The sequence below is a fragment of the Lepus europaeus genome, chromosome 14, assembly GCF_033115175.1.
Source record: "Lepus europaeus isolate LE1 chromosome 14, mLepTim1.pri, whole genome shotgun sequence".
NCBI lineage: Eukaryota > Metazoa > Chordata > Mammalia > Lagomorpha > Leporidae > Lepus > Lepus europaeus.
This window is the reverse complement of record NC_084840.1, coordinates 29,385,342-29,408,736: the sequence shown is the minus strand read 5'-3', so window position 1 is coordinate 29,408,736 and position 23,395 is coordinate 29,385,342. Positions and strand designations below refer to the sequence as shown.

At 40.3% G+C, this 23,395-nt stretch overlaps 1 protein-coding gene across 2 annotated transcripts in view; it reads right to left on the bottom strand.

Moving 5' to 3' along the window:
• Positions 1 to 22,935, bottom strand: part of KCTD3 (potassium channel tetramerization domain containing 3) — a 53,081-nt gene extending 30,146 nt beyond the window's left edge. For both annotated transcript variants that reach the window (XM_062210349.1, XM_062210350.1), the window contains exons 1-8: positions 22,844 to 22,935; positions 15,941 to 15,994; positions 15,665 to 15,710; positions 13,816 to 13,889; positions 10,874 to 10,932; positions 10,526 to 10,606; positions 9,722 to 9,862; positions 8,878 to 8,968 (exon numbers count right to left, since the gene is read on the bottom strand). In XM_062210349.1, coding sequence (XP_062066333.1) covers positions 8,878 to 8,968; positions 9,722 to 9,862; positions 10,526 to 10,606; positions 10,874 to 10,932; positions 13,816 to 13,889; positions 15,665 to 15,710; positions 15,941 to 15,994; positions 22,844 to 22,926 — 629 coding nt within the window. In that variant the 5' untranslated portion in view covers positions 22,927 to 22,935. The remainder of the gene's footprint in view (positions 1 to 8,877; positions 8,969 to 9,721; positions 9,863 to 10,525; positions 10,607 to 10,873; positions 10,933 to 13,815; positions 13,890 to 15,664; positions 15,711 to 15,940; positions 15,995 to 22,843) is intronic.
• Between the last annotated feature and the right edge of the window lie 460 nt (positions 22,936 to 23,395).

Genomic DNA, 23,395 nt, shown 5'->3' with positions numbered 1-23,395 from the left:
CCTGAGTCCCTGACACCCATGTGAGAATACCAGGATGGATTTCTGGCTCCTGGCTTTAGCCTGGAGCAGCCCTGGCTATAGAGGCCATTGTGGAGTGATCCTGTAAGATAAAGATGTTTGTCATCTCTCCCTCTCTGTCACTCTGTCCAATAAGTAAATCTTAAAACAAATAAAACCCAACTGTAGAAAATCTGTGACTCTAAGTGAAGAATATTCAGGCATTCTCTGTGTTACTCTTGTTAAGATTTTTAATTTACTGATATAGAAACTTGAGGGAAAACCAATTTGCAAAAGCTTACACTCTTAAAATAATGTCAATATTTTCCTTTCTATTGAAATCTATTTCCATTGCCCTGAATGATTTAACTATGCATGAAGCAATCTAGTACATCCTCATTCTTCCCCTTGGTCACTCTGCACACTGCTATCACTGACACTCTGAAAGCAAAGAAAGATGGCGGTCAAAAGCAAACAAGATGGGAAATCTAACTACATTCCTCTTCATAATGTGTGACACACAATGTGTGTAATATTGTGCAACACCATGTGTCTCCAACAAGCAGCAATCTTCAGCACTACTGTGAGATAACAAAAGGTATTTCTGCTGTTACACTTGGATAACTTATAATCTTACAACTCTCCCAGAATCTCTTATCAATAAATATTTGTATATAATATTTAAAGTGAAGTCTGTCTTCAATTTACATCCTAAGATGCTAATTTCAAAATAATACTCAAAAAAATTCCTATAGTAAGTTAGTCTTGCTTAAGTCATCCCTACCACCCCCCCAAAAAACAAAGTCATTTCTGTACTATGTTATAATATTAAAAATCCAAGATGGTTGTATAGCAACAGGACATTCCAAGTCGTGCAGGGGAAGTTAATAAGCAGAGGGGATACAAGCTGATTACAGAATCATGAGAAGTTTATACAGAGTAGCCCTGCAGTCCACCAGAGACTGTTCAGATAACGGTAAGGGAGCAAAGGGTAAGGAGAAGTGGTGAAGACCCAGCAGGGAGTTTGGCACCCACCCACCCCAGTGAACCAGGTGAGAGGTCACAAGTCCATGGAGCTGCAGATAGTGGTGGGTGGGGAAGCCTGGCGAACTGAGTTTGAAGTTCCAAGTGGGAAGAAGGAGAAATTATATGGGAGTGGGCAGAGAGGTTAGGCACGCCACGGTCCATTTATGTCTCCCCCTCTCCCCACAAAACCTGCAACTAGCAGGAGAAGTCATATTTATGGTTTAGTGTCAAGTGTAAGCAGGGGTCCACCACATTTGCCTCCTGCGTACAAACCAATTAATTGCGGGGGCTACCTCACAGCACCCCCGACCCAGGAACGAGAATCACATTTCAGAGTGATTTCCTCCCCACCACCCAACCATTACAACAAAGAATAGTCCTGGACAGTGAAAAACCGAGTTTGTTTCACGTACCAGTGAGAAGTGAGCCTGTAGGTGGCGCTTAGTGCACCAAAGCTCTGGTATTGCCTCCATCATGATCTAGACATATACAGCACTCCAGGAGGCAGAGATGCGTGCTTCCACTTGCAACTCACAGACACATAGCAGCACATAGCTCAGGGAAATCACACCACAGGCTCAAAGCCACAATTTAAAGATTAAATCATCCACGAATGTCAAAGAATAAAGGAAAAATCCTGAGTGAGAATAAGGAAAAACCTATGAACTCCCCAAAGGAACAATACAATTCTTCAATAATGGAGGCTGAAGAATAGATTGAGGATATGCCAGAAAAGGAATTCAGAAAATTAATAGTTAACTTAGAAGCAATCAGAAACAAATTCACAATCTAAATGCACTCCCGAGAAACTGAGATTTTCAAGAGAAGCCAGAATGAAATACTGGAAATGAAGAATTCAGTAGACCAAATAAAAAAATGTAATGGAAAGTCTTAACAATAGAATAGATGAGACAGAAGAAAGAATCAGAACTAGGACACAAATTTATGGACATACAGAAAGGCCAAAACAAGAAGGAGAAATCAGAAAATTAAAAATCATGGTTGGAGATTTACAAGATTCTATCAAATGACCCAATTTACAGATTCTAGGAATTGCAGAAGGGGTGGAAAGAAAGGATTAGAAGACCTTCTTAATGAAATAACAACAGAGAATTTCCACAATCTGGAAAGAGAAAGAGACATCCAAGTACAAGAAATACACAGAACTCCCAATAGACAGGACCAGAAAAGAACTTCACAACTTACATTGTAGCAAAACTCACCTATGTGAAACACAAAGAACAGATCTTAAAATGTGCAGGAGAGAAACCACAAATCACATTCAGAGGAAACCCAATTAGACTCACTTTAGATTCTCATTCCATACACTACAGGCAAGGAGACAATGGCAAGACATATTCCAAGTACTAAAAGACCTGTCAACCCAGAAAACTGTACCCTGCAAAACTCTCATTTATGAATGGAGAAATAAGGATCTTCCACAACAAACAGAAATTGAAAGAATTTGTAACTATTCGTCCAGCCCAACAAAAAATGCTCAAGGATGTGCTACACACAGAAACAGGAACATCACTATAAAAGATGAACACAGAAAATGATCCAGCAAAAGTACAAATGAAATCCAAAAACGCAAAAACAGAGCTATTCACAGAAACACGGCAGGACAATTCCACCCCTTCCGGAATTCAGTAGTTAACAATAGTCACACTGAATGTTAATGGTCTCAACTCCCCAATTAAAAGATACAGACTAGCTGAATGGATTATAAAAGAAAACCCATCTACATGCTGCCTACAAGAAACATACCTTACCAACAAAGACGCTCACAGACTAAAAGTGAAAGGATGGAAAAAGATAATCCATACTAACAGAAAAAATGTGGCCATCCTAGTATTAGACAAAAGACTTTAACACAAAAACTATTAAAAGAGACAAAGAAGGACACTATATATGATTAAAGGATCAATTCAACAGGAAAATGCAACTATTATAAATGTATATGCATCTAATTACAGGGCACTTAGCTATTTTAAAAAACTGTTAACGGATTAAAGAGAGATATGGACTCAAACACAATAGTAACAGGGGACTTCAATGCCCCACTTTCAGCAATGGACAGATCAACCAGACAGAAAATCAACAAGGAACCAACAGAGTTAATTGACACCAAGACCAAATAGACCTAGCAGGTATCTACAGAACCTCCCACCCTACAGCCACAGAGTACACACATTTTTCTCCACTGCATGGAACTTTCTCTAGGATTGACCATATGCTATGCCATAAAGTGAGTCTCAGCAAATTAAAAAAAAAAAAAAAAAAAAAAACTGAAATCATACCATACATCTTCTCGGAATACAATGCAATGAAGCTGGAAATCAACAACTCAAGAAACTCTACATCATATGCAAACACATGGAGAATGAACAACATGTTTTTGAATGAACAGTGGGTCACAGAAGAAATCAGAAGAGAAATACAAAGTCTCTGGAAACAAATGAAGACAATACACATACCAAAATTTGTGGAATACAGCAAAAGCAGTGTTAAGAGGAAAGTTTATAGCAATTGGCACCTACATCAAGAAACTGGAAAGGCACCAGATAAATGTATCTATGTACCTCAAGGACCTAGAAAAACAACAGCAAACCAAATCCAAAGCTAGTAGATGGTTCAAAATTAAAGAAGAAATCAACAAAATTGAAACAATACAAAAGATCAGTAAAACGAAGAGCTGGTTTTTTGAATAAACAAAACTGACATACCAAGGAGCAACTAACCAAAACAAGGAGAGAGAAGACCCAAATCAATAAAATTAGAGAAGAAAAAGAAAATGTAACAGATATCACAGAAATAAAAAGAATCATCAGAAACCACTACAAAGAGCTATATGCCAACAAACTCGGAAACCTAGAAGAAATGGACACGTACAACCTATCTAAATTGAGCCATAAAGACACAGAAAACCTAAGCAGACCCATAATCAAGACATAAATTGAATCAGTAAGAAAGGCTCTCCCGGCAAAGAAAAGGCCAGGATCAGATGGCTTCACTGCTGAATTCTACCAGACATTTAAAGAACTAACTGCAATTTTTCTCAAGTTGTTCAAAACTACTGAAAGGGAGGGAATCATCCCAAATTCTTCCCTTGAAGCCTGCATCACCTTAATTCCTAAACCCGGAAAAGATGCAACAGAGAAAGAAAATGACAGAACAATATCCCTGATGAACATATACGCAAAAATCCTCAACAAAATTCTGGCCAATCAAATCCAACAACACAACAGAAAGATCATTCACCCAGACCAAGTAGGATTTATCCCGGGTATACAGGGATGGTTCGACATTTGCAAATCAATGTGATACATCACATTAAGAAATTGAAGGACAAAAACCGTATGATCATCTCAATAGATGCAGAGAAAGCATTTGACAAAATACAACACCAGTGAAAACTCTATTGGGTTTAGAAGAAACATTGCTCAACACAAGGCAATTTATGACAAACCCACAGCCAGCATCCTATTGAATGGGGAAAACTTAGAAGCATTTCCACTGAGATCTGGTATCAGACAGGGATGCCCACTCTCACCATTGCTATTCAACATAGTCCTAGAAGTTTCAACCAGAGTCGTTACGCAAGAAAAAGAAATCAAAGGGATACAAATTGGGAAGAAGGAAGTCAAATTATCCCTATTTGCAGATGACATGAATATATATATAGGAGATCCAAAAGATCCACTAAGAGACTACTGGAACTCATAGAAGAGTTAGGTAAAGTAGCAGGATATAAAGTCAATACAGAAAAATCAACAGCCCTAGTATACACAGACAATGCCACGCCTGAGAAAGAATTTCTAAAGATCAATCCCATTCACAACAGCTACAAAAACAAACAAAAAAATCATCCTTGGAATAAATTTAACCAAGGATGTAAAAGATCTCTACAATAAGAATTACAAAACATTAAAGAAAGAAATACAAAATATAAAAAAAGAAAAATCTTGCATGTTCATGGATTGGAAGAATCAATATCATCAAAATGTCCATTCTCCCAAAAGCAATTTACAGATTTCAATGTGTTACCAATCAAAATACCAAAGACATCCTTCTCAGATCTAGAAAAAAAAAAAGATATTGAAATTCATATGAAGGCACAGGAGACCTCATATAGCTAAAGCAATTTCATACAACAAAAACAAAGCCAGAGGCATCACAATACCAGATTTCAAGACATATTACAGGGCAGTTATAATAAAAACAGCCTGGTACTTATACAAAAATAGATGTATAGACCAATGGAACAGAATAGAAACACCAGAAATCAATCCAAACATCTACAGCCAACTTATATTTGACCAAACAGCTAAAACCATTCCCTGGAAGAAGCACAGTCTCTTCAACAAATAGTGCTGGAAAACTGGATTTCCACATGCAGAAGTATGACACAAGACCTCTACCTTACACATTACACAAAAATCCACTCAACATGGATTAAAGATCTAAATCTACAACCCGACACCAAACTGAAAACATTGGGGAAGCCTCAAGACATTGTCATAGGCAAACAGTTCTTGGAAAAGACCCCAGAAGCAAAGGCAGTCGAAGCCAAAATTAACAAATGGAATTACTTCAAACTGAGACACTTCTGTACTGCAAAAGAAATAGGAAAGTGAAGAGCGAACTGACAGAATGGGAGAAATTTGAAAACTACACAATGTTAAAGGATTAACGACCAGAATCTCTAAATTAACAACCAGAATTTACAAAAAGATCAAGAAACTCCACGACAACAAAATTAATATCCTAGTTAAGAGATGGGCAAAGGACCTCAATAGACATTTTTCAAAAGAGGAAATCCAAATGGGTAACAGACACATGAAAAAATGTTCTGGATCACTAGCCATCAAGGAAATGCAAATCAAAACCACAATGAGGTTTCACCTCACCCTAGTTAGAATGGCTTTCATACAGAAATCAACAAACAAGAAATGCTGTCAAGGATGTGGGGAAAAAGGTACCCTAATCCACTGTTGGTGGGAATGTAAACTGGTAAAGCCACTATGGTAAACAGTATGGAGATACCTCAGAAATTTGAATATAGACCTACCATATGACCCGGCCATCCCACTCCTGGGTATTTACCCAAGGGAAATGCAATCAGTGAACAAAAAAAGCTATCTGCACCTCCATGTTTATTGCAGCTCAATTTACAACAGCTAATTCTTGGAATTAACCTAAATGCCCATCAACCAAAGACTGGATAAAGAAAGTATGGTATATGTACACTATGGAATACTACACAGCAGTAAAAAAAAAAAAAAATGAAATCCGGTCATTTGCAACAAAATGGATCAATCTGGAAAACTTCATACTTAGTGAAATAAGACAGTCCCAAAGGAACAAATACTGTATATTCTCCCTGATCTGTGAGAACTAACAGAGCACCTAAAACAAAAGCTGTAGAACTGAAATTGACACTTTGAGAAACAATGACTTGAACAGCCCTCATCTTGACTGCTGAGGAACAGTTTTATTTTTTCTCTTCATACTATATATGGAACTCTTTAGAGTTAATCATATGTATATAAAGTCAACTGAAAATAGATCTCAGTAAAAAATAAGAGGGGGAGTAAGAGAAGGACGAGGAAGTTTGTAACTGTAAAGCTGTGTAGTTCTGCACACATTCCTACAAACTTATTTCTACACTTGATCTTAGCCAAAAGGCCAAGAAGCGATACAAACTTACTTCTAAGGGTACAGTTTAAAAACTTGTCACAGGACTCCAAATCCCATTAAAATTGGTGGTAAAAATGCCATCTTAATTGTTAAAGTAACCATATGAAGTGTAAAAGTGAACATACAGATAGGATTAAGTGGATCATATAAATAGCATCAAGTGCCTGGTAATAGTAATAGAATTAAAAAGGAGGGAATGTCCAACATGGGAAGCAGTCCACACAGCAGACTTGAAGAATGACAATCACTTTAAATAACACTGACCTCAGAATCAGCCCCTAAGGCATTCAGATCTGGCTGAAAAGCCCATGAGAGCATTTCAGGTATGAAAAGCCAAGACAATGTGGCAAAAAATATCCTACATGAAGAATCTCTGTGAGTAAGACCCTGGCAAGAAGAAGGGGCTATCAAAGAAGGATGTACATTTATCTGAAGGGAGGAGAGAACTTCTACTTTGTTTATGGCCTTGTCTAAATACTGACAGAATGTGTGGTCGTGGCAAGAGGCTCATGGCAAAAGCCTCAAGTGATCACTGACGTCATATATAAGAATGTTAATTGTTAAACAAACAACAGAAGTCACTGTGCACTTATTCCCCATTTAGGACCTCCGGCCTTTAATGAGTTGTACTATGAGAACTAACTGCAAAACTTGTTCTCAAACAATACTTTATATGTTGTGTGTGTGACTGGATGTAAACTGTTGAAATCTTTCTTTAGTATAGAGTTGGTCTTCTGTATATAAAGTTAATTAAAAGTGAATCTTAATGAAGAATGGGATAGGAGAGGGAGTAGGAGGTGGGACCAGAGTGGGAGGGTAGGTATAGGGGGAAAGAACCACTATATTCCTAAAGTTTTATCTATGAAATTTGCATTCATTAAATAAAAGCTTTAAAAAAATCCACAAATGGGCCGGCACTGTGGCTCACTTGGCTAATCCTCTGCCTGTGGCACCAGCACCTCGGGTTCTAGTCCCGGTTGGGGCACCAGATCCTGTCCCGGATGCTCCTCTTCCGGTCCAGCTCTCTGCTGTGGCCTGGGAAGGCAGTGGAGGATGGCCCAAGTGCTTGGGCCCTGCACCCGCATAGGAGACCAGGAGGAAGCACCTGGCTCCTGGCTTCGGATTGGCACAGAGCACTGGCCATAGCAGCCATTAGGGGAGTGAACCAATGGAAGACCTTTCTCTCTGTCTCTCTCACTGTCTAACTCTGCCTGTCAAAAAATAAAAATAAAAATAAAAATAAAAATAAAAAATCCACAAACACTGAAAATATAAAGTCTGCATGTACTCACTATGATGAAAATACAAATCTAACATTAAATAGCAGCCCTTTCATAAACAGATTTTGAAAACATACCTGAGATTAAATCACATTTATAAACTTTAGAAGACTTTTCTGTGTTTTTTTAACCTACTGTGGCTATATTTTTAACCAAATACAATAGTGATTTTTTTCTGCAATTAAATTAGAAGGAATCATAATCTAGATAATTCTATCCAGTTTTGTGCTTATGTACAATCCCCTATCATTACCATTTCTCATTGCATACAATGATTTGGAACTAAAGTCTACCCTTTCCCCAACTTAAAAAAATTGATCACCACACTTTTTCATTACCTTTTAGTTTTTGAATGTTAAGAATTAGCAATACAAAACTACTGTTTAAATCTCACACAGTATAGATACTAAACTACACCATTGCTGCCCACAACTATCTTGCTTCACTACCACAGTCCCAATAATGTGGTCATTGCAACCAACACAACTGCTCTCCTTTACTGTATAGTACAAAACTGAACCAACAGAGGGAGAAAAATCAAGGCACTCATGTTCACAATCCTGCCTAAATTCACTTAAGACAACAGTTAAATTACTCAAAAGCCAAATACAAGCAAGAAGGAGTACCATTTAATATATCTGAGTAACATTACAGTTTATACATCTGGAGCATATTTAAGACATTAAGGCCATCACCAATATTACCACATCAGCTGTGAAAACAAAAGCAAACCAGATTCCAATCAAGTGATACAAAAATAGGTAAAACATGTAGGGGGAAAATATGACTAAAACTGCCATTCAGTCTAACTACATAAAATCAAAATTATTGAAAACTACCCTTAAAATAAACATAGTCATTAATTATATAGTACCTGTAACATACAGCAAAATGGGCATATGCAGCTACAATCCAGTTATGATGGCCAGCTACTATTAGCACCTTTCGTGGATCCACAGGAAATCCTGTTGATTTTAAAAACAGAAATGTTTTCCGGTCTGAAATAGAGATTGGCAAATTATGGCCCTCAGGCCAATTCCAGCCTTCTGTCTGTTTTGGTTAATAACCATGACGATTTATTTACATATCATCCACTACATTTTCATAATACAATCGCAATAGCAAAGCTGAATAGTTCTGAGAAACTGACTATATGACCCACGAAGCCTAAAATATTTGCAGAAAGAGTGTTAATCCCTCAACTAATGAATCAGAGCAAATGGAGAATCACAAAATATTTTAAATAAAAATTATATGTTACATCAAGTTTTTGCTACAAATGATGAATCTGATTTTAAAAGATATGAGGAAAGGCCAGCCTTATGGTGTAGTGGGTAAAGCCACCACCTGTAGTGCCGGCATCCCATATGAGCAGCAATTCAAGACCCAGCTGCTCCACTTTGGATCCACCTCCTTGCTAATGTACCTGGGAAGGCAGGGGAGGATGGGCCAAATGCTTGGACACCTGCACCCACGTGGGAGAACCAGATGAAGCTCTGGGCTCCTAGCTTTGGATTGGCCCAGCTTTGGCTGTTGCAGCCACCTGGGGAGTTAACCAGCAGATGGAAGATATTCTCTCTCTCTCTCCATAACTCTGCCTTTCAAATAAATAAATTTTAAAAAATGGCAAAACATATCTTTAAAAACAATTACTCAATGTTATCTAGAAGTAAAAACAGAGATATTTTTCTTTTCCTATTTATGTGATCTTTGCTTACCTAACCTAACAGTCTCTTCTCCAGTTCCAGAAAGAACAGGCTGTGTGCCATTTCCCCGGGCTTCACCTTCTGAGGAGTTTAGTCCATTCCTAGAATCAGCAGAGGATCTACCTGTGTTGTTTATTTTACGACTAGGAATACCTAGAATAAAATGGAAGAAAAAATTTCCATGTTCATCTTCAAAAACTAAAAATATTAAATTTTAACAAAGAAACATAAAAATGTAAACATTATAGATAAAATCTTCCAATACAGGAATTTGTTGCATGTAATTCAGATAAAAAAATGAAACACTAATTCTTTCAACAAATTTGATGTCATTATTGATAATAAGATTAAGACTTATCATATCATGTTCCACTTTTACCTAGCTCTATATTTAACTCGATCAATGGATTCATTCAGTCTGTCAGCAAGTTTTTACATTCATGGTACATTTACTATGTGTTAGGTACAAGGTACTAATGGAACTGCTATGGAAAGGAGTTTCCTCAATCTTCCAAATATCTTTTATTTGGCAGGGAGCCATTTTAAGAATGAAATCTTGTTCACGAGCCTACTATAACATAGGTAAAGGCAGAACTCTTCTTATTAACCACAGTGGGGCTGAAGTGACACTGCATTTCTCTGTAGAGCTCTTGAGCTTTACAAAAAGGGTCTTGACAACCAGCACTATAAAACAGTGGCTGGCAAGCAGTAGGCCATGGAAAATCCAGCCCTCTAGGAATAGTTTTTCCTATCTGTAAGTTTGTACTGGCTTAAATAAAGATTTTTTTTAAAAGATGAAATAAAATACAGAAATACCTGGTGGAGGCAAGTAACCATGAAAAAGGACACTGCCACAAGATGAGCGCTCCAATTCTTCACATAAGAGAAGCCTTCTTACTGAAAACATTTCAAAGCAAACTTGTCAAGAGTACATGCAAACAGAAAAATAGTACTCCATTTTTATTTTCTCTAGTTAGAGGATAAGGAAAGAAAAGGAAAATGTTTAAGTTACATCAGAGTTGACAACATCTTTTTACTATGAAAATCCACAAAAACTAGGCATTGAATTCACCAAAAATGTGGACCTGACATAAAGCACATTTTATCTGTGCAAGTTCAGTGAACCAAGGGCCAAATCTAACAGACCACTGAGAGAACACATACCTAACGGAGTGATTCCATAAAACTCAGCTTCATGCCTGAGAACGTTGATACTCACTCCCCTGTGAAGAAACAAATGATGTTAACTCTTTAACACTAGCAACTTGGTTTATCCTTGAAACTAATGGAAAAAATACTAGGTTCCTAATATGAACACAATCTTAAGACTTATAAGACTTACTTTTCTCTTCATGGTCTTCATTTATAATACTGTTAATTATTTGAAAAAGTCTAATTAAAAGCTGCACGTGAACACATTTTGTTACCTACTTAAACCTAGTGGCATATAGATGATTTGGGTTATTAAATGAGATTAGAGCTCTATACGTATAGTACAAATTACCAAGAAGTATCTGATAAGGCAGCAAGCATTCTTTTGTGACTTTAATTGCTTTAACTTTTTTTTTTTTTTGACAGGCAGAGTGGACAGTGAGAGAGAGAGACAGAGAGAAAGGTCTTCCTTTGCCGTTGGTTCACCCTCCAATGGCCACCGCGGCCGGCGCACCATGCTGATCCGAAGGCAGGAGCCACGTTCTTCTCTTGGTCTCCCATGGGGTGCAGGGCCCAAGCACTTGGGCCATCCTCCACTGCACTCCCAGGCCACAGCAGAGAGCTGGACTGGAAGAGGGGCAACCGGGACAGAATCCGGTGCCCCGACCGGGACTAGAACCCGGGGTGCCGGCACCGCAAGGCGGAGGATTAGCCTATGGAGCGCGGCACCGGCTAATTGCTTTAACTTTTTATCATAATTATTTCTATACATTTTAACCTCCCCAATTATACTACAAGCTCCCTGCAAACATAATCCACTTCTGTTCTATTTTGGTATACTTCACACAATGCCTAGCCCAGTACTTACAGAAGACAGTTAGGTGATCAATATTTGTTGAACAAATTAAAAACAGAATAGAAAAAAAAAGGCCAGGCTTAGGAAGGCCTAAGTTATCCAGATGAAGATAAAGTTACAAAATGGCTATACAGCTGAGTAATAGAAAAATAAAAAGTAAAATTAAACTTCAGAATTTACAATACTAATGATCCATTTTAGATTTCAATTATAATCCATTCTTCCTCTAAAAATATTTCCTAGCCTTAATACAGACATGCAACTGCAATATTAAATTATATTACTTATGAATTTGATTATGACTTGTTTAAGTGGTCATGACTAGTTTAACATAAGTATGCTTAAAACTTTCTCATTCCACTTCAAAACCATTTGTGTTAACAATGGAACAGCACTGGCCAGTTACAAAGCGGCTCAGGGCACAAACAATATTCCCGGAGGAGCTCCAGCCCCCTGAGGACGACAAGCAAGCAAATATGGTAATTATAATCCATGTGATAAGGGCAATACAAGAATCTCATGCAAAGAACAGATTCAGAACACAGTTACTTGGTTTTTACTATTAGTAGTATTATTCTTTTCCATTTTCTTTGAGAAGGTACCATTCAGAGAATTTACCTTTGCCAGATCTCTTTAATAAAAATGGAAGTAATCTGTCAGAAAAGCAGTCAGTAAACACAGATATTTAAGCTAGTTCTGCCTTCTATGGGTGATGTACTCACAGATTAGTCACATAGACACTGGAAATAAACAAACTAAGGCTTCTTTAATCAAACAAGATGGGTCAAAATGATTTTAGTCAAAAAGTAGTAACATATGTATTCCCCAACCAAAACCAGGCCAAAAAAATTTTCTTTCATCCCGCAAACACCCACTATGTATAGATTCTATGCACTGTTTTAATACTATTTTAATACGGCCGGCGCCGCGGCTCACTAGGCTAATCCTCCGCCTTGCGGCACCGGCACACCGGGTTCTAGTCCCGGTCGGGGCACCGATCCTGTCCCGGTTGCCCCTCTTCCAGGCCAGCTCTCTGCTGTGGCCAGGGAGTGCAGTGGAGGATGGCCCAAGTGCTTGGGTCCTGCACCCCATGGGAGACCAGGAGAAGCACCTGGCTCCTGCCATCGGATCAGTGCGGTGCGCCGGCCACAGCGCGCTGGCTGCGGCGGCCATTGGAGGGTGAACCAACGGCAACAGGAAGACCTTTCTCTCTGTCTCTCTCTCTCACTGTCCACTCTGCCTGTCAAAAAAAATAAATAAATAAAAATTAAAAAAATTAATAAAAAAATACTATTTTAATACAAAGAACAGGCCATACCAAAAACTCTGTCCTCAAGGAACTTACTTTCTAGTGAACACAAGACAACATTCATACAGTATTATAAAGAAACAGCTAAAATAAACTAGATTTTTAAAAGCTATATCCATAAGGATCTACAGATCCTTAGTCAAAGTTCAACAATATATGAGATAACAAAATACAAATTATAGCTTCATAACAAAAACCCAAGATGATTAAATGACCATTATTCTACACACAAAAATCATGCAATGAACGTCTATGCATTAAGCAAGCTCAGTGCTACATTTATAATAAATAGTGTGCCTTTTTGGGATTTAAAGTCTAATCAAGATAGACTATAAAACAGGAGTAAGAGTAATGAATACTGTGGTAGTAACAGTAGAGGAAACTATAAATACCTCTATCAGTTGAAAACAGTAAAGACATACCAGGTTTAACCCGAGTTTGGAGGTAAGAAAAATTAAGCAAGGACCAGAATATGGAAAAACAGGAGGAAATCCAAAATAGCATTCAATAAAGGTTTTAGGCAGAATAGTAACCTCATCAGATTTATATTTTTAGAAGCCAGTTTGTAGCTACAATGTGGAAAGGAAAGGATGTGACAGGAAGGATGCAAGAATGATGGCTGGGCAGTGGGTCGGAAAGCATCAGTGTACTCCAAAGGGAGAGATGATGGTGGCCTGTACCTATGAGAGCTTAAGGAAACTTTTAATCAACAACATTCTTAGGCAAAAGAATCCTTTTTCTTCATAAAATATACCAGAATATTAAATTTAAAAAGAATTCATTTCCTACCTTAGGTCTAGTTCTTTTGTCCGAAGAAAATTTAAGATGGGTGCAAATGCTGCCGGATCTCTGTCAATAAATATCTGCAGATGGAGACTTGTGTTACTCCGTGTTATCTTAAAGCTCCTTACCCACTCTCTGTAACAGTACTCAGGAATGAATTATTAACATGCTGGACTTCCTTGATTTCACTCTTTCATACCTTTAAAACTGGAATGCAGTTAATATTGTATGTATTGAATGGGGCAGTGTCTTCTACCTCTGAAAAGCCATTGTTAAATGGACAGTTGCATCTCCTTATGGATACCTCTGGAAAAAGTAATACTTGAAGAAACATTTCTATCTAAATATTCTAGAATTCACTGATTACTTTGAGATATTTTCTTACATTGTCAAATCATCACTAGTGACAGTGATTTTGACTTACATAATTTGTAATTCACATGCAAATCATTAAAACAAGGTAGACTAATGCACACCGTGGAAATCAAGAGAAATAAATACAGCCTGCTGGCATGAAAACTAGAAGAATATTATTCTCCTAACACTGTTGCATTTACACTCACCACCTCAATTTCCTCAAGGACTGGGGAGGGGTGACAAGACAGACACATTTTTAAAGAGTAACAAGTACAGCAAATACAGGAAAAAGAAAATGCTTAAAAATGTGACATATATGACTCAAAACCTTTACAGCAATGTATACCAACACTATTTTTAATCAGTCACAGTCACAAGAGATCTAGTTAGAAAACTGAACACCTTTTAAAATATGTTAGTGGATCAGAATGGGAAGCAGTAGCTAATAATAAAACTATGTTGAAATCAACTATGTATGTAGAATCAATGAGATGTCTGTTTTTGTTTTTAATCAGAAGATGAATTCATATCACATATTCTGGAGATCTTATTACTGAAGATTTCTGAATAATATCATATGGACATATCTGCTTTTACAGTCATATTTCATCTGGAAATCTCACCACAGCGAATTAACACCATTGGGCACTTGGTGCCTTCAAAATAATGCCTTTTTGCTTTGGGGAGCTTCTACTACCATTAACGCCAGTAATTTACTCTCTTGGCTGTTATGCACACTGCCGTTTAAGTGCACTAGCCAGGTTTTTTGCAATGAAATGCTAGTTCTTCACTTCTGTCACTGCACTACTGCTACCTAAGTTCTTAAGGTCATTCACCAAAATAACAAATTGTAAGAGTCTCCTAATTTGCAACTTTTTACCATTCTAATATAAAAAAATTATATTTGTATATTTACTTTAAAATTTCAATTATTGGGGCCAGCGTTGTGGCACAGTGGGTAAAGCCGCTGCCTACAGTGCCAGCATTCCATATGGGTACTGGTTCAGTCCTGGCTGCTCGACTTCCAATCCAGTCCCTGCTGTGTCCTGGGAAGGCAGTGGAAGATAGCCCAGATCCTTGGGCCCCTTCACCCACGTGGGAGGCCTGAAGGCAGGCTCTTGGCTTCCGTTGGTTCAGCTCCAGGACCTTGTGGCCATTTGGGGACTGAACCAGTAGACTGAAGACCTCCCCCTGTAACTCTGCCTTTCAAATACATAGATAAGTCATTTTTTAAAAAGTCCAATTATTTTGTTAAAGAACTGTTGCCTCCACTGCCAATGTAAGCTCATATCCTACCAACCCTAAGCATAAATACTTAAAAACTGCTCTAGGTAGTATTCCCTAGGTTCTCTTCCATAATTATGCAAACACTCAGTGTACCACAAGAAATGTGTATTAAAATAACAGTTCTCTTATCTTCTAAGTCACTATTAAACTAAGGATCAAACATTGTAAGCATTAACTGATACAACTTAGAAATATATCAACATATACTCACAGCACCAGTTTCATCTCGAAGTGTTGAAATTCTTCCGCTCAGTAAACTATAAGCCATTAATAATCTAGAGTTAGTTTTTAAGATATGAGCATGAATGAATGTCCTAATTCTTTATTCAAATGTCAAAAACCACATGTCATCTTTCTATATTTTTAAAAAATTTTGACAACTTTTTTTACTCAAAAAATACAAATGTTAATTTAACTGACAAGCAAAATTATAATTTTGGTAAATAATCAAATGTATTAAAATTTACTAAAGAATTAGAAGAAATACCTGGAAAAAAAAGAATCTGGAATCCACATAAGAGTTTGTCTTGAGGTACTAAATCTGTAATTGAAAATGATCTGGTATTATAAACAAGAACATCATTTGAAATCTCAGTATTTGTTAACTTGCTTTAATAAGCTGGCTAAGGGGCTGGCACTGTGGTGTAGTGGGTAAAGCCACGGCCTGCGATGCTGGCAGCCCATGTGGGTGCCAGTTCGAGTCCCAGCTGCTCCACTTTGCTACTGCACCTGGGAAAGCAACAGAGGATGGTCCAGGTCCTCAGGCCCCCACACCCACATGACAAACCCAGAGGAGGCTCCTGGTTCCTGGCTTCAGTCCGGCCCAGCCTTGGCCATTATAGCCATTTGCGGAGTGAACCAGCAGATGGAAGATTTCTGTCTCTCTTATGCTTTCAAATAAATAAAATAAGTCTAATGATTTGCAAGTCTAACTCTTTCAAATAAAGTAAGTCTAATGATTTGCAAGCTGTTGCATGGCTATAGCTATCATTGATTACAGTTCATTTAATATTTTTAAATTTTGCTTTCAATTGATCATTAAGATTTAAGGGGCTCTAAACAAAATAAAAAATTCTCTACCATAAAATGCTCCTAAAACACGACCTTCCAGCAAGCCAGTTTGCCAAAGAATCAACAACTATCCCATCACATCAAGTCTCAATTTCTCGGCATATCATTCAAGATTATCTTCAGGTCCTACTTCATTTCTCCCCACATAAACCTTGTTTTTCCTGATAATAAGACAGCATTTATTTATATCCCCCCAAACAATTCATGCTCTCCACCATTTTGCTTTCTTTACCCCATATGGACTGTCCCACGTGTCCAATAAATCAAGTCCCACCCATCTTTCTTGATACACTCAGATGTACCTTTTCTGAAACAACTTCAAATACTCTATCCTATGCTTGTATTAGCTCCTTCTGAGCTCACAACAATTCCACCGTAAATCACACATTTAACAACCACTTTCTTTACATGTAGTCTGGGCTATCTGCAACTGCTGCATTCACTCACTAAAAAAAAGGACTTGGTGGGCCAATGCCGCGGCTCACTTAGTTAATCCTCTGCCTGTGGCGCCGGCATCCCATATAGGCGCTGGGTTCTAGTCCCGGTGGCTCCTCTTCCAGTCCAGGTCTCTGCTGTGGCCCAGGAGGGCAGTGGAGGATGGCCCAAGTGCTTGGGCCCCAATACCTGCATGAGAGACCAGGCACCTGGCTCCTGGCTTCGGATCGGCACAGTACACCGGCCATAGAGGCCATTTGGGGAGTGAAACAATGGAAGGAAGACATTTCTCTCCGTCTCTCTCTCTCTCACTGTCTAACCCTACCTTTCAAATAAAAATAAATAAATAAATAAAAAGGACTTGGCAATATCATTATTTTGAGGTTATCTGCAAAATGATCCCAATTCTAGGGAATATTTAACACAGTACACCAATAAATGATGCAAACTTCCAAGACAAAGAAAGGAAGAGTCAGGTCTCTGAATATTTCATTTAAGATGTGACACTGAAGTACAATGATACCTCATACAGAAGACAGCCCAGCAGATCTCTACCTTCACCCTACATTCATTTCCTAGCACTACATGCAGTTTCTAAACTTTCATTAATCTTCCATACTTAAACTACACAAGGTGACTGAATAGCGTCACTGGTTGCCACATGCTATCTTTGGGAAACAAAGGCAAGCATCAGCCAAAATGGCTTAGGGGTATTTCCCAGCTTGTACAGGCAAATAGTACATCACCTTTCTATCCTTTGCCATCACCTCAATCAGTATCCTGGAATTACCAGAAGAGTACAAATTGTTTACTGGTTGTTCAATCCAGCCTAACCTTAAAATTTCCTCTACTGGCTGGCGCCATGGCTCACTTGGCTAATCCTCTGCCTGTGGCGCCAGCACCCAAGGTTCTAGTCCCAGCTGGGGTGCCGGATTCTGTCCCGGTTGCTCCTCTTCCAGTCCAGCTCCCTGCTGTGGCCCGGGAAGGCAGTGGAAGATAGCCCAAGTGCTTGGGCCCTGCACCCGAATGGGAGACCAGGAAGAGGCACCTGGCTCCTGGCTTCAGATCAGTGCAGTGCGCCAATCGTAGCGGCCATTTAGGGGGTGAACCAACAGAAGGAAGATCTTTCTCTCTGTCTAACTCTGCCTGTCAAAAAAAAAAAAAAAAACACACACACACACAAACAACAACAAAAAATTTCCTCTATTTCCCTTCTCTGTCTTCCAAGTGGCGTATCAAATAGCTGCAGACTGCAGCCAGGTTGAAAACCGTGGTGATCCCTGAGACACAAATAGTGTTAGAGATACAACTCACCCACCAACTTTGCACATCCACCCAAGCACCTGAGGAACCAAATACTCACATCTCTTGATATATGTATGATTCCTTAAACACCTGTACACTTGCCAAGAATGCGTTTTATATAAATAGGGGCCGGGGGAAGACTTGCCAACAATAGTGCTTATCACCTAGCAGGTACACAGTAACTGTTGAAATTAAGGCTTAATAAAATAACCAACCACTGTACTCAATTTCAGTGTTTTGAACACAACTGAAACAGTGATTCCTCTGTATAATTTGCAGGCCTTTTATGGCTACAATAGAGTCAGTTACAGCTGATAAACAGATATCACAGGGCCCTGGCTGTGGCTTAGTGGGTAAAGCCACTGCCTGCAGTGCCAGCATTCTGTATGAGTGTCAGTTGAAGTCTCGGCTGCTTCACTTTCAATCCAACTCTCTGCTAATGTGCCTGGGAAAGCAGCAGAAAATGGCCCAAGTTCTTGGGCCCTTAAACCCATGTTGGGGACATAGAAGAAGCTCCTGGCTTCCTATCAGCCCAGCTCCAGCCATCGCGGCCATTTGGGAAGCGAACCAACAGTTGGAAGATATCTCTCTCCTCTCCCCAACCTCAACTCCGCCTTTCAATAAATAAATAAATCTTTTAAAAAAATAGAAAAAAACAACATCACTAAATTACCCACTTTATAAACTATTGAGTAATATCACCTCTGTGTTGGTCACAGGAACTGCTCCATAAAATGTTGTCTTACAGCATTATTCCCATTCTCTACCTGCAATTTTCCACTATTAGCAAAACCTGTTTCCCATTGACAATTAAAAGATTATCTCCACTTCCTCCCACCCACACTCCGCTAATCCGTAAAAGTATTCTCCCACTGAACTACGGTAGGAACGATGGTAAAATCATTTCTATACGAAGGACATACCTACATATAAACCAGAATAAGGTGTATTACAAAGAACACAGAAGTTAACTCTCAACTAGTTTCATAGGTTATAAATAATCATTTTTAAACAGTTCCTATGTCCATTAATCTGATTAAGAGCCTACAGTTTATTCAGGAAAATATGGCAAATTTTCCGAAGTGTATTTCTTAACAGATCCTTAAGAAAAAATAAAGATCAGATTACCATTAGTCACAGAAGACTCACTTGGTCAAAGAAATAAAAGTAAATCCTCAAGAATCCGATATCCACTGTGACAAAGATTCAGTTCTGGAGGCCATCAAATTAATTCCAAATAAGGATAATATAACTTTGGCCCTTTCATATTTATTGCTTACTCAGCAAATTAGTTTCCTAATAATTCAAATTTTATGTTACACAGAAAACTGCACAAGTCTGTTTAAAGTTGCATTGTCAATTTCAACTTTAATCAGTATTTTGAGGTAGACTTGGTAATCTTGACTTTTTAGGCCTAGAGGCTACATGGTTATTTCACCAATTTTTCTTTTCTAAACAAAAGGAAAAATGACAATTTTAACAAAGCCCTAACACTAGTTTCAAATGTAACTTCATGAAAACTAGGAAATACGATAACGTGAAAAGCATAATCTTTTGCACATGAGTCGTGTTTTTGTCATCTGGTCTACTAATAAAAAAGGTCACATGAATCTGGTCTCAGCAAAAAAAAAAAACAACTGCTGAAGACATTAGCAATCTACTGTTCTACTCCGTGCTACTTGCCTTCTACCTAATCAACCTGGGAGTAATCTAATTAAAATTATTTATTCTGGGCCAGTGCTGTGGTACAGTGCCTTAAGCTGCCGCCTGCAATACCAGCATCCCATAGGAGCACTGGTTTCAGTTCTGGCTGTTCTACTTCTGAGCCAGCTCCCTACTCATGTGCCGGGAAAGCAACAGAACATGTCCACGTCCTTGGGCCACTGCCACCTACATGGGAGACCCTGATAGTTTCTGGCTCCTGGCTTCCAACTAACCCAGACGAAGTTGTTGCAGCCATTGGAGAATGAACCAGCAGATGGAAAAATCTTTGTTTCTCTGTCTCTCCCTCTCCAACTCTGCTTTACAAATAAATCTTTTACAAAACTATTCTATAATATTACTATTTATAGTAACATTAACCCTTGCATTTCACATTTTACTTCAAAAACATATATAAGTCCTGTAAGGATGGTACTATTATTTTCATTTTACACTTTAGGAAACTAAGCATCAAGAAATCCTTTGCTCAAGGTTGCTGATCTAGAGACAGCTTTACCCTGGGAACTGAAGCTAACTGACTCCAAAGCTTTCTCCATGAGCCCCCACTGGCTGGTCCTGGCCTGGGACCTTTCATAGGAGGCCTAAAATCATACTCAGCTAAACAGAATTAATCACAAATTGAGTCATACTGGGTCTCTCTCATGTTACCATTTTCATTGTGTAAGGAACAATGCTAAATGAATCCTCATCTTTCTGAATCACAGTATCAAATGATAATAAAGTTGGAAATTTCTATCATTTCTCTATGTCCATTTTCATCTTTCTCTTGAAAAAAAATAAAAAAGACCTTATTTTTCTCTTGGGGGGGGAAAAAAAACTCAGAAAAACACAATGCTCTCTGCTTCCAATAAACTCCCCCTTGTGAGTTCCACCCTCTCCTTCAGAGCTTAAAGTCTACACCTATGTGGTTCTCCTAGTCACAATTCCTCAGCTTCCACGACATTCAGTCTCTTTTCTCTTACATTGACTTTTAAGTGACCATGTTCATTTTCATTTGTACAACACAGAGATGACTTCTAGATCTCTTCCAGTTCTAAAATGCTGCGAGTCTACGAGTTAAAAAAAAAAAAACCTAGAAAACATTCCTAGAACACTTAGTGTCAGACATTCTGTTTCTTATAGGTCACGTCATTCCTTTAAAAACCATTTTATCCTAATATTTTTGCTTGACTTGTCATTTCTGTTATTTCAGACTATGACTGCCAATCACAGTATTAAGAACAAGAGTCCCACTCAGTATTAAGCTATCCACTGTCAATACGCAATAAATAACAATACCACTTAATTTTTTATATTTTTATTTAATTGACAGACTGAAAGAGCTCCCACCTGTTGGTTCACTCCCTAAATGCCCACAGCAATTGGGCCTAGGGTGGGTCAAAGGTGGGAGCCGGGACTGAATCCATGTCTCCCCTGAGTGGCAGGGACCACCACTTGAGTCATCACCTGCTGCTTCCCAGGGGGCTGTGAGAGCAGGAAGCTGGAATCAGAAACAGCAGCCAGGACTTGAATCCAGGTATTGGCATCTTAATTGCTAGGCTAAACACCTACCCTTACTGCCTAATTTTTATCCTAGTCCTATGCTGCCTTTCTAATGCCTGAAAACAGGAACAATCACTAGTAATTAGAAACTAATGTTGGAATTTCAAATGACAGATTGCTACTCTTTGGTACTAACACATGTTAAGTCTACTCTGGCTGGGTATTCCATTTCTGCACAGGTAAGTTACTTGCAATATTTTCCCCATGGTTTCCGGGAAAAATCTATTTCTTACATTAGGAAATATAACTCTTCTCTATGAGACTGGTATTAATATACTGGCAATAATTTACTTTCTCACCCTCTTAAAGGTTTGGCTTTGGGGGAAGAGGAAGATGAAAGGACGGAGACAGAGTGGGCCGTCACTGTTCCTTGTGTTGAATTCTCTAGCATGCTTATGAGAGCCATCACACGCTCAGGGTTAAAGTACAGCGCTCCTTTTTATCATGATGGAACACTGTTGCCATTTTGCATTTAAAAAAAATAATGGTTAGGCAGACGAAAGATCTCTGCTTCTGCCTTTCAAACGCATATATAAAGAAAAGCACTGGCTACAAGTCTCACATGCTGAAAACCACCCAGACTCCCCTAAGCACTGCAAAATACTCGCACACCACATTCCAGAGCTCTTCCCTGCGGATCTCCTACCACGCCGGGCACTCCACTACCGGGTACTCCCTTCCAACAGCTGGCAAACGGCCTCTTCTCAAAGCAGTGACTCATTCGCCGTAGCAAATCCACCGAAAATATCATTCACCACCCCCTCCCCTCCGCCAACAGGCTTCGTGAAAGGCACAGAGAGGGAGTGGAAGGCAGAGACACGGCGAAAGCGCAGCGTGTTGACTCCAGGGCGCCGCACCGAGCCCGTATCCAAAGCTTCCTGGAAGAAGCTTGGCGCTGCAGTTCCTGGACCCAAGGCTCCCCCCGCCGAAGTTGCACGCAGCCGTCCACGCCCGCGCCGAGACACCGGCAATAAGCAACCACGTACTGCAAACCCACCGCGCGCCCGCTACCGAAATCCGACGCCTGACAACCAGGCCCGAGCACACCGACAGCTTCCAGCCGGACGGCGAAGGGAGGCGGGTTCTCCTCCAACCGCCGCACCATCAGGCCGGGCTTCGACAACGTTAAAATTCCTCAAATGCGCCCGGGGATGAGCTAACGCGGGCCTCCTCGCACCCTAGAAGCAGGGAGGGGCTGCAGGGCTGGCTTTGCAAGCAGGCAGCGACTCGGCCATCCCAGGAGGCCCCTCCAGGGCACAGACGCCACCGGCTCGGACCCGCGCCCCGCGTTCCCCACCCGGCCCCGCCGACTCACCTGGTGCCCCCCACGTTCAGCTGGACGATCTCGCCGCTGCCCGCCGCCGCCGCGGCGAAGCCGCCGCAGTGCCCGCCCGCCATCTCCGCAGGCTCCGGCCGCGCACGCCGCGCCCCCTCCCCGGCCGCGGCTGCCAGGCCCGGGGCGGGAGCCCGTGGCGGCGGCGGCGGCGGCGGCGGCGGCTGCAGGGCCAGCGGGGCGGCCGGAGGGCGGGCGGTGTGAGGAGCCTCCCCCAGCTTCCCGGCGTCCGCCTCGTCGGCTGCAGCGGCGCGCGACGGCGGCCCGGCCTCCACCTCTCGCGGCGTCCAGGCCGCCGGGCTGGCCCGGGCCTCTCCTGAGCCTCCGGCCGCCACAGGCAGGGCACGGCGGCCGCAGCCCGCCTGAGAGGAGGGGTCACCGCTCGGGACAAAATACCGCAGCGCTCACCCTTCGCCCGCGGCCGCGGAGCAGGAGGAGGAGGAGGAGGAAGGAAAGGCCTGGGAGGAGCTTCCCACGCCGCGGGGCCGGCGCAGAGGGAGGACAGGGGAATGTGCTCGCTCGCGGCCCGCCGCC